Below are 17,380 nucleotides of genomic sequence, written 5' to 3' on the forward strand. Positions count from 1 at the left end.
GTGGTTGGAGAGTTGCTAAGATGCTGACCGTTAAGTTGGACAATAGCTTCAGAGCCTGATATTGCATAACCGTTGAGCGTTGGTAAACAATATTTGAAATAACTGACGGTTTGTTTAGATCTATATATACGTAGTAAGTTAGGCCGAGCGTTATTCCATTCTACTTATATTCTGTTGTGCTGCATTGAACTGATATTCGTGGATCCGCTCTGAGTAGAATCGAATAAACTACAAAAAACGATCAACTTCTGGAGCAATTAATATCCAATCTGAACACGCAAGGCTGTAAGACCTTCAATCTTACAGGCTGTTTCAAAAACAAAGTTTTATCCGTCGCAAGTGGACACACACTAGAGATAGCACCTGTCCGATGAGAAAAGTCAAGAACAAGAGCGACAAAAGTCGGTACCGGAAGCGAAAAGCCATAAAAAAACAAAGCGAACATGTTAAAGCAGTGGCTGGCACAATCTTAAACAAGTCCCATTTCTCATTGGACCATCATGCAGAATCCCTTCTCATCAGGGGCCTTAATTTTGTGCCCACACCATATTGGAACAACCACACAGAAGAAGAGGAATGGATGAACATGGCATCGCACATCAGGCGTGTCGAATGGGCCGACATTTTTTTTTTTAAACAAAACTTGGAAATAACGAACATACCAGAGAAACTCAAAATTCCAAAACATTCCAGGCCAAATAGATCAGTAGTTATTTGCCGCTCTGACAAAGATGGCAAGATTGTTTTGGTCTCGTTTGAAGACTATGATGCGATTATGAAAAGAGAGATGGCTGGCTATAAATTGGTTGCAACAGACGTATCGAGTCTGGAGGACATCATCAAAAACATAAAGACTGCTGTTGAACAATTTGCAATCAAATTGTTCAAGTTGTCTGTTATATCAAAAGATCTGCTTGTTGGAGTCAAACAGTCTGGCAACCAGTTTCACAAGGTTCCCGGCCCCACTGCAAAACAATTTGCCAACAACAGTCCATCGTATGTTTACCCGCTGTTCAAGACCCACAAACTTGCAACCGATGTGCTCACAAAGGTAACAGCTTTAGAGATTCCGGTAAGACTGCTCCAAGCGGCGGGCAGTACTTACCTCTCTCGCTGCACGTCGCTTCTTGAACATTTGCTTAAGCCGATAAGTCTGCAATATTGCAGAAGTAACATCAATGAATACTGCTCAGATTCCCAACATTATCTCAAGTGTTTAATCAATTGGCAGTCACGTCATGAACAGTCGCAGGAAGACGAACTGGAGCTCCTTATCGTTGCTGCTGATGTTGTGGGCCTCTACCCAAATATACCAAGGGAATTAATCCGTAGTCTCTTTCTTGTGCCCTTAAGCGTTACTCCGGGTTTTCTCCCATGGGTCGTAAATGTCTGGTGGATTTAGTGTTGTTCACTATCAACAATGCGATCATAAGGTACGGGGAAAACGCATACAAACAGCAGAAAGGTATTGCCACTGGCGAAAATCATTCAGTGTCGCTTGCCAACATAGCCTTGCACTTTGTTGTTGAAACAGCCGCTGCAACTTTAAGGAAAACAGAAATATTTAAGCGGTATATTGATGACATTTTATGGATTTCACTTGGCCAGAGGACCACAATTGCCATAAAAAAGCGCTGAACGAGGCTTTCCAAAAAAAAGGGCATGGTCGCGTCGAATTTTTGGATGTAGCTCATTGCTATTCAAGTTCGAACAGTTTGCATTTCACAACACAAGACCATGTTAAGGAAACATCTAAAAGCCGTTTATTTTTGCATGGGACCTCTCATCACCCTCGGTACTTTTCGTGGGATTGTGTTGGGTGAAGCTAGTGTTACGGAATTATTTCGGCAGCTTTGGGAATTCGGCTAAGAGATCTTTCAAGTGGCGATATTAAATTCCAATCAACCCCTTAAGCCTAATTCTGTACCTTTAAAACCAAAACTGCCTCCCTAATTCGGAAACGGCCCGAACCCTGCAATAACGGCTCACCACTAAGCCAAAGAAAGGCCACAAACTGGTTTCACTAATGGGCGCCTTGTTTAAGTAAAAGCGATAAAATACACTGGCGTAAAACAACACGTATTTCCAACTTCAATACGCTGCGCTCAATAATCAGTAAACGCCAGTACAACACAGAACAGAAACCAACAGGTGTAACTCGCACGGCGCCCAGAGGAAGACTGACCTTCATTATTTTACTCGCACGTGCGACGCGGCCACGTACGTGGAAGAAACAATCACGTGACGACCAAAAGCACACCCGGGTAACGATACAACAATCAAGCGTAAATTAGTGGCGGGGAAAGGGCGATCATACAAACGGAGAAAAGACAACTATTACAATATAAAACAAATAGGTGAATGGTGTGTAGTAAAACAAGATATATACAGTGTGTGGTAAAACAAGATATATGCCGTGAAAATATGATATAGTGAAAATATTATTGGCAAAACAAACCGATTAAACACAACAATAATAACGGGTGGCAAAACAAGATATATGCCATGGAAATATGAATTGGTGAAAATATGATTGGCAAAACAAACCATTTAAACACAACAATAATAACAGAGTTAAGTGCCAGGATACCCAATAGGCAACGCTTCAAACAAAACGATTATAAGTGCACGTAGGTGTGTGAAAATAAAGGAGTTAACCAGCTCATTATTACAAACGGTGAAAGTGCTAAAAATTCGCCACATTCCCCCCAACTCAAAACTGTCCTACTCCCGTCGGACAACCGTCTAAACCATGGTTTCGGGTGAATATCGCGCTGGTTGACGACGTACCCGAGTCGACCTTCTACACCCATCCGAATTGCCCTGAGGATTCGACTCGATTGTGTCTTCCTGTAAAACCACTTTAGGGCTGTAGACATACACGACTGCAGGCACTTCCGGCTGCGGCTGCGGATGTTCTGACGGTTCTTCCGTGGGGCAGGGGAATGTACTCGTCGTTGGTTTTAACCTGTTAAAATGTACAGTTTGCCTCTTGCCTGTCGCGTCTTCGATCACGTAGTTCACAGGACCGCGAATATCGGTGATCCTGTAGGGTCCCTTGTATGGATACTGAAGTTTCTTACTTTGTCCAATCGGGACGACCGGGTTTGTTAACAAAACAAATTCGCCTACCGAGTAGGGTCTTCCTTGTTGTCGTTGATTGTCTCCCTCACTACCTCTTCTGCAAGCTGTAGACCAGTGATTCCCAACCGCGGCTCCTAGAGCCGCATGCGGCTCCCAGCTAGCCTTCTTGCGGCTCTCATTGACGTTTGAAAATCCCACAAAAATATTTAAAAAAATCTATTTATAACAAAAAAATAAAAATCATATTCAAAAATTACCCTTGCTTGGCTTGGAGTCTGAAGTTTATAATTAAGATGAGAGGAAAGTTGTGAATAGACTGCTATTGTTACGTCACTGTTGTTTCAAAGCAATGTGTCATAACTTTCCATTTGAACGAGCAGCAGCTATAGTTAAGGCAAAACCCAGCAGCAGCTGTCCAGTTCTTCTCGATTTTACTCTATTTTTGTGAACTTTTTATTGAACTTGATCTAAAGTAGTTACAACCGCTATAAAACTGCAGTAGGATAATCAGTCATTTACTTAAGTTTTAGGTATATTCAAGCTTTAAATTATGTCAGAACAGCCTTCAAAGAAAGCACGTACACTTCAGCAGGAAAATCGTGTTTTTCAAAGTGATTGGGAAGCAAAGTATTTTCAAATTGAGGTAGACAACAAAGCCCATTGCCTTCTTTGTCCTGTGGTGATAAGTAGCGTAAAATCTTTTAACATTGAGAGGCACTACAAAACTCATTCTTCAGAATATGATTGCTACCAAGGAGAATCAAGGAAAAGGAAGTTGGAATCTCTTAAGTCGGCACGGCATAAGCAAACAAATATGTTCAAGGCTAGTAATGAATCTGAAGATATTACCAAAACATCATACAAGGTGAGCCATCTAATTGCTCGCAATATGAAGCCATACTCGGATGGTGAAATTATGAAGCAGGCTATAGTTACGTTTGCAACAGAATGCTGTTCAAGTTCCGTAAAAGAAAAGGCAAAAAAGTTGCAGCTGAGTAATACTACAGTAACACGGCGCATTGAATGTATAGCAAACGACCAACATGATCAGCTTCTTGAGAAATCAAAAAATTTTGTGTGCTACTCTGTCGCGCTAGACAGCTCAAAAGATGTCACCGACACAGAGCAATTAGCTGTGTTTATTAGGGGAGTCATGCCGGATTTTACGATTTGTGAAGAATATCTCACTTTGCGTTCTATTCATGGCTCAACTAAAGGAACAGATATGTTTCGTGAATTTCATGCTACTCTTGAAGAAGCACATTTGGACCCATCAAAGTTGGTTGGAGTGGCAACGGATGGCTGTCCTTCCATGCTTGGAGCAAATCAAGGGCTTCAAGGGCTCATCAATAAATGGCGAGACGAGTATCATCTTGCTCCGGTGACATGGCATCATTGTATTTTACACCAAGAAAGTCTGGTTGCTAAGTCACTCAACATGTCTAATGTGATGGATGTGGTAATAACAACAGTAAACTGGATTAGAGCAAACGCACTTAAGCATCGGAAGTTCAAAAAGTTTTTAGCAGATACTGACGCTGAGTATGGTGACGTAGCCATGTTCACAGCCGTACGATGGCTAAGCCGCGCTTCATGTATCAAAAGATTTTATGATCTTCTTCCAGAGATTAAAATGTTTGCTGAAGGAAAGAAAGATATTCCTCAGCTTGGCGACGAAGATTGGGTTGCTGATTTGGCGTTTTTTGTGGATATCACCGCACACCTTTCTTCTCTAAATCGCACTCTACAAGGCAATAACAAGCTTTGTCATGATTTGTATAGCACAGCAACTGCTTTTATTAACAAACTTTGTCTTTGGAAAACGCAGCTTGCAGGTGGTGTTACAACACATTTTCCAACGCTATCTGACCATCAAACCAATGGATCATTTGATGCATACAACAGGCTTATCAGCAACTTGATTTATGAGTTCAACCGCCGCATTGACGGAATGAATGCTTTTTTGCCCATGATGAAAATGTTTTCAAATCCTATTGCAATTAATGTGGCCACTGCCCCTGACAATTTTCAATTGGAGTTGCTAGACATGCAGTCAGATATCGAGCTCAAGCAATTATTTAAAAGTGAAGATTTACTTGAATTTTGGAGTCAAGTTCCAGAGGGAAAGTATCCCAACTTGATAACCAATGCCCAGAAAAACACCTCTCTATTTGGATCAACTTATGTGTGTGAAGCACTTTTCAGCAAAATGGTCGTAATCAAAAATCAATATCGCAATCGATTGACCGATGACCACCTCAAGCAGCTACTGCGTACTGCATCCTCTGCAATTACGCCTCGCTTTGACACACTTCTCAAAGCCAATGCCAAGTTGGACATTAAATTGATTTGTGTTTTTTTTTCTTGTTAGTGTTGCTATTCGTTGGTACGTGCTTTCATGCTTTATAATTTTTGTTATACTTAATGAGTATATTCGTGCGGCTCCAAACGTACTCTGAAATTTGAAATTCGGCCCTGACACCAAAAAAGGTTGGGAACCACTGGTTACAACCTATAGTGTTCCATCAGTGCAGCTGCTCAAAGAGTATTAAATACATGAGTGGAACCTCTGACGTAACAATGGACTTTTAGGGCTTTTCCTTCGTCCTGCGTCACGGTTCAGTGCATAGAAGTTTTGTCAGCATTTTGTTGTAGTTCGCTTGTGTTCTATGGGTTATTTTTGCTTAAAAATGTAAACGGTTAAGCGTATAGCGCGCAAAACGATACGAAATTGTCATCGCATGTTTCCATCTCTGTTGCAAAAGAAACAAACTATAAAAGATTGTTCACAGTGGTACTGAAACAGGTTTTGTGCAACAAGAAAGAGAATTTTTTTGTGAATAAAAAGCAAATTTGGCCAGAGCCTATTTGTCAGGTTCATAAAGTTTTCACCGATGAATTTTAGAATTCCGACCAAAAACAAGAAGCATTTTTTATTTTCAATGGAACCCAGCTATGGTTTTTAATAGCTACAAATCACTGAAAGCAGCAAAGGTAAGTGTATTTTTGACCATTTCATTTGAACTTTCATTGCCTGCCAGGCAATCTGATGAGCTCTAACAGAGCGAAAAAGTTCTACAACTTTATATTTGTAGGTAATAATTTATTCATAAAATATGTCTAAGCTTTGCTGTCTGCCGCAATGCCACAACCGGACACAACAATTCACATTATTTCATGTTTCAAACAAAAAATATACAAATTCATCACAGTTCCAATGGGTCGATAGCCTTGAAAAAATTATTCTTGGGTATAGAAGCGATCAACACATCAAGGAGCTGTACAAAAAAGACAGCGCCCGAATTTGTCAAATCCACTTTTTAAAAGATTTTTTTTACAAAAAATGGTTGCTTTATTTAATAGAAGCCAGCCGCAACCAGCTGAAGATTGGAAGCCTTTCAACACAAAATATGCCCCAGAAAAGTTTTAAATATGAAAAAAGTGTCAGGCAACCACCATCAGAAAGAAAAGTGACTCCTCAGTTGTATTATAAAAACTTTTCAGCTTTCAAAAGAGCAAAAATCCCAAATGGTTGGGAAAAAAGTTTTTGAAGACAAACTTTGTTTAGTCTTCAAAGATGACCATGATCAGCCCAAATATTTAGTTGCTGTTAATTCAAAATTTTCAGTAAATGCCAGTTATTATGGATGGGGAGGTAAAGCCAGTCACATTGAAAAGTAGTGTAAGAATTTCTCTGCGCTCTTGTAAGTTGTTTATAGAACCTCATGTTACACGCTTCATTGCGCATTGCACAACAAGCGTTTGATTGTTGCGTCACTCCTGCGCATGCGCGAACTGTAGCGTGGTAGTGTAGAGTTTCCACGACAACAAAGTACACCTGCTTTAAGTAGGAGGCTGGGAAAGCGAGACCAATAATGGCGAAGTACTGGTGATTCTTTTTTAACGATTTTAAATTTCGGACGCGTACCTTTATTTAACCATTCCAAGACGACTGCTAGATCAGGGTCATCTTTCTGTCGCTCCAACAAGTCTTCGTGTTGATATCCTACCGTAGACTTTAAGTCAACGACGTGAACTTGGGTATGTTCGAGTCCCTCGGCCAATTTGTATGGACATTCCTCGCAATCTTCTATGTCATCAAGGCGTGACAGAGCGTCTGCATTCTTATGTTTGTTTCCTGACCTGTGATGAATTTCAAAGTCATACGCGGAAAGGTGCTCTACCCAGCGGGCGCACTGCCCGTATAACTCCCTAGACTTCCAAAGCCATCTTAAAGAAGAATGGTCAGTCCGTAAGTTAAATTTTTGACCCAGTAAGTAACACCGGTACAGCTTTGTGGCGAATATAACAGCTAGAAGCTCTTTTCTCGTGGTGGAATAGTTACGTTCCGACCTGCTCAAAGTGCGACTACCATAGACGACCACGCATTCCTTACCGTCGATTTCCTGAGAAAGGACACAGCCAATGGCAGCGTCAGACGCATCCGTATCCAGTATAAACGGCATGTTAAAGTCGGGGTATCGAAGAATTGGTGCAGTCGTCAAGTGTCGTTTTAATTGAGAGAAGGCATCCTGACATAGGTCATCCCACTGGAATCGTCTTCCCTTTTCCGTCAACCGGTGAAGAGGACCCGCGATCTGTGCGTAACCGCAAATAAATTTACGATAGTAGGAAGTAAGGCCTAGAAACTGCCGGATTTCTTTTACGTTGCGGGGAGTCGGCCATTTAGCAACTGCCTTTATTTTGTCAGGGTCGCACCGTATGCCCTCTTTCGACAATACGTGGCCCAAAAAGTCTACTTCGTGCTTAAATAGAGTGCACTTGCTAGGTTTCAAAGTCAGACCAGCCGATTTGATTCTTGCCAGCACGTCCGACAGTCGCTTTAAATGCTCTTCGAAAGTTTTCGAGTATACAATGATATCATCCAAGTACGCTAGAGCCCCCTGCCACTCGATTCCGTTCAAGACAATACGCATCAGGCGCTGAAAAGTCGCTGCAGAATTGCACAGGCCCATGGGCATCACATTAAATTCAAAAAGCCCGACGTGGCTAGTGAAAGCCGTTTTCTCCCGGGAGGAGGCGTCCATTGCAACCTGCCAATACCCGGATTTTGGATCCAAAGTAGAAAAATAGGCGGCGTTGGACATTTGATCTAAACTGTCATCTATCCGGGGAATCGGGTAACTATTTTTTTTAGTTAACTCATTCAACTTGCGGTAATCAACGCAAAAACGAGTCTCACCGGATTTCTTTCGGACCAACACAATCGGGGTGCTCCATGGTGATTTCGAAGGTCGGATTAGGCCTTGTCTGTCCATTTCAGCTAAGATCTCCTCTACCTTTGCTTTGTTGTGATGAGGCATGCGACACGGTGGCTGTCGTACAGGGCCGTTGTCACCGGTGTCGATAACATGACGTACTATCTCGGTTCGTCCCAAGACAACGTTGGGAGTCGAAAACGCTTCTTGATTGGATCGCAGCAAATCGAACAATTCACCTTGTTGACCTGCCGTTAATTGTTCACCGATGGTGACTTGGTCTGTAATGTCCTGGAACGCATCTTGGTTAGATATGTTCTCAGCCGATACGGAACAAATCTGTGTGTCTGTAACAAAACACTCAGGATGTTTACATCCAGGGACACCTCCCTCTACCACTATACAAGAACCGGGGATTTTGCAATCGAGGTTACCAAAAGCATACACAGGTGTAACCGTAGCGAATCTTGCCCCACTTGGTATTGTTACATCTTCATCCCCCAAATTTGCCACAAACACCTTCACCCCGCGGCTTTGTGCCATCGTTACACTTGTCGCAGTCAATAAGCCAAATCTCTCTACGAACCCAGCTATTTGCTCCGTTAGAACCGGAGTGGCCCACTCTTGTGAATTAAGAGATTCTTGACATAGACTGCCTGTTACACATACCTCTGCGAACGCTGGGATAAGGACGTCATCAGCAACACATACGTCACAGGGTTGGGACAAGGCTGTCGGAGAACTGAAGAGGGGAAGTCTCGCGTCTCCTGCTGTTAACGTATTTTCCCTGTAGCAGATTCTGCACGCATTTGCCTGAAGAAAATCCAATCCTAGAATAAAATCATGGTTAAGGTTCTGCACGATATAAACGGTCGCATGATTCGTTATGCCACCAACTCTAAGGGGAAGGCTAATACTGCCCTTCACCGCCAATTGCAGCCCATCGGCACCTACCAAGTGCTTGGAAGGGGACCTATTTATCTGTAGGTTTTGTTCTGCGCCGAATGAGTCCCATTTTATCGCACTCATCAGACATACACCCGAGCCGGTGTCTAACAAAGCACACATGGTTGTCTGCCCAACCAAAATGGAAACAAACCGTGCCAGCGCTGGCGGTGATTCGATTCTCTCCTTAGGCATAGTTTCCGGCCCTGGTCTGTTTGCTTTGCCTGGTGCGGTTGGTTGTTGACTTGGGGATTCTTTTACGTCCACTGGGTGTTTGGACGGTCTGCGAAAAGAAGTTGGTAGTGACCTAGCCTCGCGACTTACCCTAATCATTTTGGGGCGCATACCCAGGTGTGGACAGTCGCGTCGAAAATGACCTGGCTGCCCGCAACCGTAGCACTTTCGGTTTTGCTCGTGGTGGCCATAAAAATGTGCTGTCCTTTTAAGGGAATCAACTTCAGCTTGTAGGGTCTTCAAAGTGTCTTCGAATTTAGCACTCCGTTCCGTCGTGCGTCGTTCCATGTCTTCAAGCTTTTTCAAAATCATATCAATTTCCGATGTTTTTGCGTTAACTGTGGCAACCTGAACAAAGCTCGGTACTTGAGCATCGACCACGACCTGGGCGGCGGCTCTGAACGTCCTTGTGTACTTGGTTGCCGCAGGGATATTTTCAGCAAGGCGCCTGTCTTGCAAGCCTTGTAGCAAGGTAATGTACAGCACTTCGTTTTTAAGGGCAGCTTCTGAAGAGTTGCTGTAAGCGTTATCCCCCAGTGTTTGCAGGGCATAAACAAAATCTCGCGCGGACTCGCCAGGTAACTGCACGCGCCTTATCAGCTCGGCGCGTTGGCGTTCCGCGTGTTGGCCGCTAGACTTATGACGCAGTGCGCGTTCCTTCAAGTCCTTAAACGGAATTGTAAAGAGATTGGAGTCCTTCTCTTGTATTGCCCATTTCAGATCGTTGCCAATGCTTGCTAAAAACAGATGTCGTTTCATTTCTTCTGAAGCATCAACGCTCGTACAATAAGATTCGAGCGTATTAAAATATTGACCTAGTTCCTCCCCGGGCCGTAAAGGCGGAGGTTGCATTAAAACGTTAAAAGACATTAAAATCAACCTAAAATACAATACTTAAAAACACAAAACGGGGAGTCTTCCTAGTAAAACCAGCGGGTAGTGGTGACAGGGTCCTGGCGTGCTCGCCAAGTTGTTACGGAATTATTTCGGCAGCTTTGGGAATTCGGCTAAGAGATCTTTCAAGTGGCGATATTAAATTCCAATCAACCCCTTAAGCCTAATTCTGTACCTTTAAAACCAAAACTGCCTCCCTAATTCGGAAACGGCCCGAACCCTGCAATAACGGCTCACCACTAAGCCAAAGAAAGGCCACAAACTGGTTTCACTAATGGACGCCTTGTTTAAGTAAAAGCGATAAAATACACTGGCGTAAAACAACACGTATTTCCAACTTCAATACGCTGCGCTCAATAATCAGTAAACGCCAGTACAACACAGAACAGAAACCAACAGGTGTAACTCGCACGGCGCCCAGAGGAAGACTGACCTTCATTATTTTACTCGCACGTGCGACGCGGCCACGTACGTGGAAGAAACAATCACGTGACGACCAAAGGCACACCCGGGTAACGATACAACAATCAAGCGTAAATTAGTGGCGGGGAAAGGGCGATCATACAAACGGAGAAAAGACAACTATTACAATATAAAACAAATAGGTGAATGGTGTGTAGTAAAACAAGATATATACAGTGTGTGGTAAAACAAGATATATGCCGTGGAAATATGATATAGTGAAAATATTATTGGCAAAACAAACCGATTAAACACAACAATAATAACGGGTGGCAAAACAAGATATATGCCATGGAAATATGATGTGGTGAAAATATGATTGGCAAAACAAACCAATTAAACACAACAATAATAACAGAGTTAAGTGCCAGGATACCCAATAGGCAACGCTTCAAACAAAACGATTATAAGTGCACGTAGGTGTGTGAAAATAAAGGAGTTAACCAGCTCATTATTACAAACGGTGAAAGTGCTAAAAATTCGCCACACTAGTAGACTACGAAGATTAAATCAATTGCAGGGCGACTACATGCTAAGTCTGGAAAGACTTCGAGAGAAGTGCCATCGTTCTGCTTTTCCGGATGTAATTACTGAACAATGTTTAAAAGAAGCGAGAAGGTGGACACAGCGTTTCGCGCCGTCAAAAGAGGAAATAGAACAACCTAGAATAGTTTGGGGTACGTCTTTCCCACGTCTTATTGCATTAACGACGAAAGAAAGGCAGCTACAACCCCAAGCTAAGGTCGTATACAAAAGAGCTTTGACCATCGGCAATGCGCTTACAAACTACAAAGGCTTGGCCCACGGACATTTTAAACAAGCTGCTAACGGCCAATCGGGTCCTTGCAAAAGGTGCGCGTTGTGTGGCAACCATGGCGCACATAAAGCGATGGTGCACGAGCAGCATCATTTTACCACACACGGCAAGAAAATAAAGTTAAAACAAGACTTGGATTGCAAAAACTATGGTGTGTAAAAAAAAAAAAAAACCGGTTTAGCACCCGATGGAACCACCACAGATCCGTTTGGAGAGAACAAGAAATTAAAGAAGGTAATGACAATGCAGCGCTGTTGCAACATTATGCAACTAAACATCCACACCTCTTCGCCAACCATCCCGATATCGCCGATTGTTTTTATGTCTCGTTTTTAGAGCAGCCGCCTTTTAAAGTTTTGGATGCTTGCGAAGCCAAGTGGCTTAAAATTACCCAAGCCACTATTAACATACAAAAAATGGTTTTGCCCAGGGTGCGGTAACATAACTTCATTTATTTATTTTTTATTGTTTTACTGGTTGCTATTGTTTTTAGTGATTTTGTTTAGTATTTCTTTTTGACCAGGTAAAATTAACTTGTTTGTGTCCACTCCGGTTTTCCTTCGTTGCCCCTAACCGAAGCGCTTATCTCGCCCCCCTTTTTTTCTGTGTGCGCACCGATCCCTTATCGCTTTTGGCAGTCTTTGTTTTTCGTGTGGCTTAGACGTATTTTAGACCTTGCGCAGTTAGCAAGCGTTTGTAGCAGGTTGCTGTATCCTTTTTGGTGTGTTGCTCATTTTGATTGGTTTTATTACTTGGTTTTGGTTTTACTTTTACACCCGTTGTTTGACAGACGACTGATGATGCCCTTACGGGTGAAATATATATCGTTAAATAACATTTGTTGACTGATTCTGACTAGGAAGCGCTGTTGCTTCGTCAATTATTCTTACAAGTTTGTCAAAGTGACAAAATATCGATTGTAAAAAAAAATCGTATGAGTTAGTAAAAACAACATGTTTTGTTTCAGGATTTTAAAAGATCGGAAAATACCAAGCGGTGGTTTTGTTGTCACTGATTCTGTTGTTCTGTCCAAGGTTGTTTTTCCGGTTGTCTGTGGTGCTACAATAATAAAACAAAATGTTAATGTAATAAACTATAACTCTTCAAATATTTTTCGTACTGTCGATGTCTTGTAGGTCAGCCAATTTTCGTTAGCATGCACGAATTTGATAACTAGTTTTTTATAAATACTCTTACAACCAACTGTGCTTGTATTTTACGACTTTCATATACACGGACAAAGGGGCTGCTTGAAACAAAGTGGAATGCGTTAATGGTCCTTGACTTACTTTGAGTATAATTTTCTTCAGTTTCATTCTAAACAAAAAAAAAGTAACTTTTAGCTGCGATTAAACAAGCCCTAGAGATTTAGCTTTAGTTATTTAACAACAAATCTCATTCACCTGGTCGCTTGTGAAATTGAGTATTCCACAAACTAGTATAAAAGCAGTCAGAGTACCAACTAAGCACAGTACGACTAAAGTCAAATTTAATTGCTTTCGCTTATTTGAAAAAAATTCTCGACAATTTTTTGCCGACTGCGTTTTGACAGTATCTGCATCAAAAATACAGCTTTAAACGTAGCAAAATCTTGTATACTTGAACAGGCGAAAGGAAAAAAATAAACTATTTAATTTAATTGATATTACACTCAAAATTCGTTAATTTTGTCTCAACTTTGCGGTGCTATCTATAGCAAGGTGAATGTTTTTCTGTGATTGTGTTTCTACGATTGTTTTACCGATCGAAATAAAATCAACTTATTTTACCTTAACTAAACATAAATAGGTAGCTTAACAGTCTCCAATCAATGAAACTGCAATTAAATATATCTAAATTTTGGATAAACAGCTTGTTGTCACTAGATTCACCGTGATTATGGTAACAAACGAAACAAAAAAGATTTGTTGAGTGGCACAAACTGCATTGCAGCCATTTTAGATAAAAAAAATTACCTTGTGCAGTTTTTGGTTCTGTAGTGTGAATTAATTCTGGATATGCGTCTGTTGTAGGTTCTTTGTACACATTTGAAAATATCTCCCCTTTGTCTAGATTTTTTTTAAATGAAAGTTTGGTATAAATTTCCGTAAGGTAGTCGTTGAGGCATATTGATTCAGTGACATTGTTACTTATTTCAATGTCTCGCACCGCTCTTGTTCTACACACGTTTCGATTTGGATAACAAAAAATATGCTTACTTTAACCAAGTTTTGTTACCTCGTTCATTTAAGTTAATTTTATTTCGCCAAATTTGACCACCTTTAAACTCAATAGTTTCGTAAGCACCAGCATCATTATTTAGATGAGCCATATTTCAAAACCCTGCAAAACCTGGACATAATCCACAACGTTGACACTTATCTGATCAGTTTATACCACAAACAAATGATTTTTGTTAAAAAATGATGTTTTTTATGAATCCTAACGTTTCTGATATATTACATTTTCTAGTATATAACCTCCATTTTTTACTTTATCTCTATTGAGATAAGTTTAATGTAGCTTTGGCTGTATTAATCTCACCCTTCACTGCAATCTAACATGTTTATGAGAAGTAAACTGGCACAAGATTTTACTCATGTATATGACAGTTGTCATGAACAACCACATATGCCTATTGTTTAAACCAGTGGTTCCCAACCTTTTTTTGACGCGACCCAAATACTTACCAACATTTTGTTTAGTGGTTTCTCGCGACCCATGGACATGTTACTTTAGTTGTATTTTTGTCTGTAAATTCGGAAAGCTTTTTAAAAATTACTACGCAAGTTTAGCAAATCAATAACCTTATAACGAACAAATAGTGTCGTTTTTTTCGACCAAACATTTCCATTTAGCCAGGACTTGGAGCTGAATCGAAGAATTATTAGCCAGACAACGCTGAACTGTGAGCTAACACATCAGTTTATGACGTCACAAACAGTTTTAGCCATTATCACGACAAGTTGTGATAAAATTATTGTTGGGCAACAGTTTAAAGCCTTGGGATATATGTAAAAATAACGCTATAAACAAGGCGAAATCAAAAAGTATATGTTTTTATTGTCACTGAAACAAGCGACCAAACAGAATGTTCAGGCGACCCAACTTTGGGTCGCCTGAAAATTCTGTTGGGTCGCCTGTTTTTGTGACAATAAAAGCATCTTTTTAACTTTGTTTCGTAGCGTTATTTTATTATTTCCCAAGGGTGTAAAGTTTACACTGTAAACTTTTGCCCAATAACAATTTCATGACAATTTGCCTTGATAGTGGTTAATTCTGTTTGTGACGTCATAATGTTTGTGTGAGATCACTGTTAAGCGTTGTCTGGGTCATAATGCTTTGAACCAGCTCTAAGTTGGTCGAAAAAAATCGAATATTGTTTGATTTTTCAAACTGGCGCAGTAATTTTCGAAAAGCATTCCTGATTTGCAAACAGAAATACAACCCAAATAGTAAGAATGTGTGTCTATGGGTCGCGAGAAACCACACAACGAAATTTTGGGAAGTATTTGGGTCGCGACAAAAAAAGGTTGGGAACCACTGCTCTACAACACAACTTCACGTTAGATGGAAACCTCTTTTATATTTCGGCTACAGTCGTGTTTCAAATTTAAGTGTGCAAAAGTAAAACAACAATAACAACGACTTGCACAAGCTACTGGTGGAAGATAAATTAAAAAGATTTTTTTTTTTTTTTATTATTATTTTACGACAATCAGACGACAGTCCGAAAACTGAAAACTGTCCTTTGTCGTGTCACCATACGAGAAATAAACGTATTTTCAGATAAAGGGTAGTCGATAATAATAGTAAACAAAAGAGGAAAAGCGAACGAAAGAGGTTAAAATGTCAATAAATCGGCAGCAGAAATCAAAATCTATTACACGCATGCAGATATTTGTGAACGGCATGGAATAATGACAGTGTGTGGGCGTCTGTTAAATCAGGATGACCAAATAGCATGAAACGAATAATTGCACCAGGAGAAAGATTGGAAAGAAATGAAGCGTTAAACTTAGCGTTTTCTGTCAGAATATTCGAAACAGTAGAAAACAAAATTGTGCGAGGACGAATCAATAGTGGACAATTGAGAAACAAATGTTGTGTGGTTTCTACGGCCTGACATGCACAAGGGCGAAAGTGCCTGGGATTGATATTGAGTGGGCTATGGTTAAGTCGAAGCATGCAATGAAGGGCAGTTGTCTTAGGACAAGAGCCATGCAGATGTAAGGTTCTGACTGGATACGTAAAGAAAAGTTTTTTAACTTTATTTTTAAAAACTGAAACAGATTTTATCAATCGGATTTCTTTTGGAAGTTCATTCCATAAGCGGATAGTTTTGGGAAAAAATGAGTTATATTTGGTATTTCTGCGGCACGCAATGGGATGTATTTTGAGGGGGTTACGCAAGTCATATTTAATTAAGTTTTTAACGTATTCAGGAATGCAGCTTTGTAAATATGAAGGTCCTATGCGATTTAGAACTTTGTGAAATTGAACGAGAGAGTGAACGTTGCGACGAACACGGAGGGGTGTCAATCCAAGGTCCTGTAATATTTTATCATACGAAGTGGTCCTCATACACCCTAAAATTAGTTTAGCCGATTGGTGTTGCACATTTTCTAGTGCTTCACAGTCAGAGAGGTTACAGTTATCGAATAAAATGTCGCCATATTCAAGCGTAGGAAGAACGCAAGACCTATAAAGGGTAAGGATGATATGCCGAGAGACTGTGTTAGATATTTTGCGCAATCGGTTAACTTTGATTTGTGCTTTGTGGCAAATGTAACGAATGTGGTCATGCCAAGAAAGTGTTGGTGTAAATATGAGGCCGAGATATGTATGTGCACGGGTTTCAGGCAGAGCTACACCTTTGAAAAATATTTGAGGAAGATTGGAACTTTTACAGAGCGATAGTACTTTAGATTTGGAGGGATTAAAGTTAATTGCCCAAGTGGAAGCCCATTTGTCGAGGTGGTTGAGATCTCGCTGTAAAATTTTTTGAAGTTGATTTGGAGATTTATCCGAATAATAAAGGGCAGTGTCGTCAGCAAAAAGTGAAATGTTAGAGGTTAAGTTATTGGAGATGTCATTAACATAAATCAAAAAAAGCAATGGTCCTAAAATTGAACCTTGTGGGACTCCGGCATTTGTAGGTAGTAAGGTTGAAAGGTTGTTGTTCAGGCGAACTTGTTGTACACGACCAGTTAAGTACGATTTTAGTAGAGGAAGCAAATTGCCATTTATCCCAATTTGTTGTAATTTATGAAATAAACCGTGGTGCAAAACACGATCAAAAGCTTTGGATATATCAAGAAAAACGATTCGACAATCAATGCCTTCGTCACGATCGGCGTAAATATTGTGGGTTGTGTGAAGCAGATTGGTGATGGTTGAATGATTTTTTCGAAATCCGGAATTGTTGGGGTTCAGAAGTTTATTTGATTCCAAATAAGTAATCATGTGTTTGTGGAGAATTTTTTCAAAAACTTTTGATAGGGAGGGTAGGAGCGAAATTGGTCGATAATTTTTTACATCATGTTTTGGCCCGGATTTATGCAGTGGGATTATTGTAGCTTTTTTCCACTCTGATGGGAAGATACCCACTGATATAATATAATTAAATAAATAGCTTAATGGCGTTGCTAGGGATTCTGCACATTGTTTTAGAATGTGATTAGGAAGATTTAGCGGATCAGAAGATTTGCTAGGGTCAAGTTTACGTAATACGTGGTACACATCA

At 40.6% G+C, this 17,380-nt stretch overlaps 1 protein-coding gene, 1 long non-coding RNA gene and 1 pseudogene across 4 annotated transcripts; 1 reads left to right on the forward strand and 2 right to left on the reverse strand.

The window, feature by feature from the left end:
* Nucleotides 1–8,545: 8,545 nt before the first annotated feature.
* Nucleotides 8,546–10,641, reverse strand: LOC145220352 (uncharacterized). 3 transcript variants are annotated; one of them, XM_080087590.1, is made up of 3 exons: nt 9,403–10,641; nt 8,973–9,133; nt 8,546–8,594 (listed from the first exon to the last, which is right to left on the reverse strand). In XM_080087590.1, the coding sequence occupies exons 1-2, from the start codon at nt 10,350–10,352 to the stop codon at nt 9,016–9,018; spliced, it is 1,068 nt and encodes a 355-aa protein (XP_079943716.1). In that variant the 5' UTR covers nt 10,353–10,641; the 3' UTR covers nt 8,546–8,594; nt 8,973–9,015. The 3 variants fall into 3 exon arrangements, with proteins under 3 accessions (XP_079943716.1, XP_079943714.1, XP_079943717.1); XM_080087588.1 differs by having other exon boundaries at nt 8,586–8,650; XM_080087591.1 differs by lacking the exon at nt 8,546–8,594 and having other exon boundaries at nt 9,068–9,133; nt 9,573–10,641.
* A 726-nt stretch (nt 10,642–11,367) lies between these two features.
* LOC145218063 (uncharacterized) lies at nt 11,368–12,095 on the forward strand (annotated as a pseudogene).
* Nucleotides 12,096–12,604: 509 nt separating this feature from the next.
* LOC145220436 (uncharacterized) lies at nt 12,605–13,691 on the reverse strand. The gene is made up of 3 exons (XR_013858177.1): nt 13,611–13,691; nt 12,945–12,972; nt 12,605–12,714 (listed from the first exon to the last, which is right to left on the reverse strand). It is a non-coding gene; the product is annotated as an uncharacterized LOC145220436 (long non-coding RNA).
* Between the last annotated feature and the right edge of the window lie 3,689 nt (nt 13,692–17,380).

The sequence above is a fragment of the Phallusia mammillata genome, chromosome 3 (assembly GCF_965637545.1).
Source record: "Phallusia mammillata chromosome 3, kaPhaMamm4.hap1.1, whole genome shotgun sequence".
Lineage (NCBI taxonomy): Eukaryota > Metazoa > Chordata > Ascidiacea > Phlebobranchia > Ascidiidae > Phallusia > Phallusia mammillata.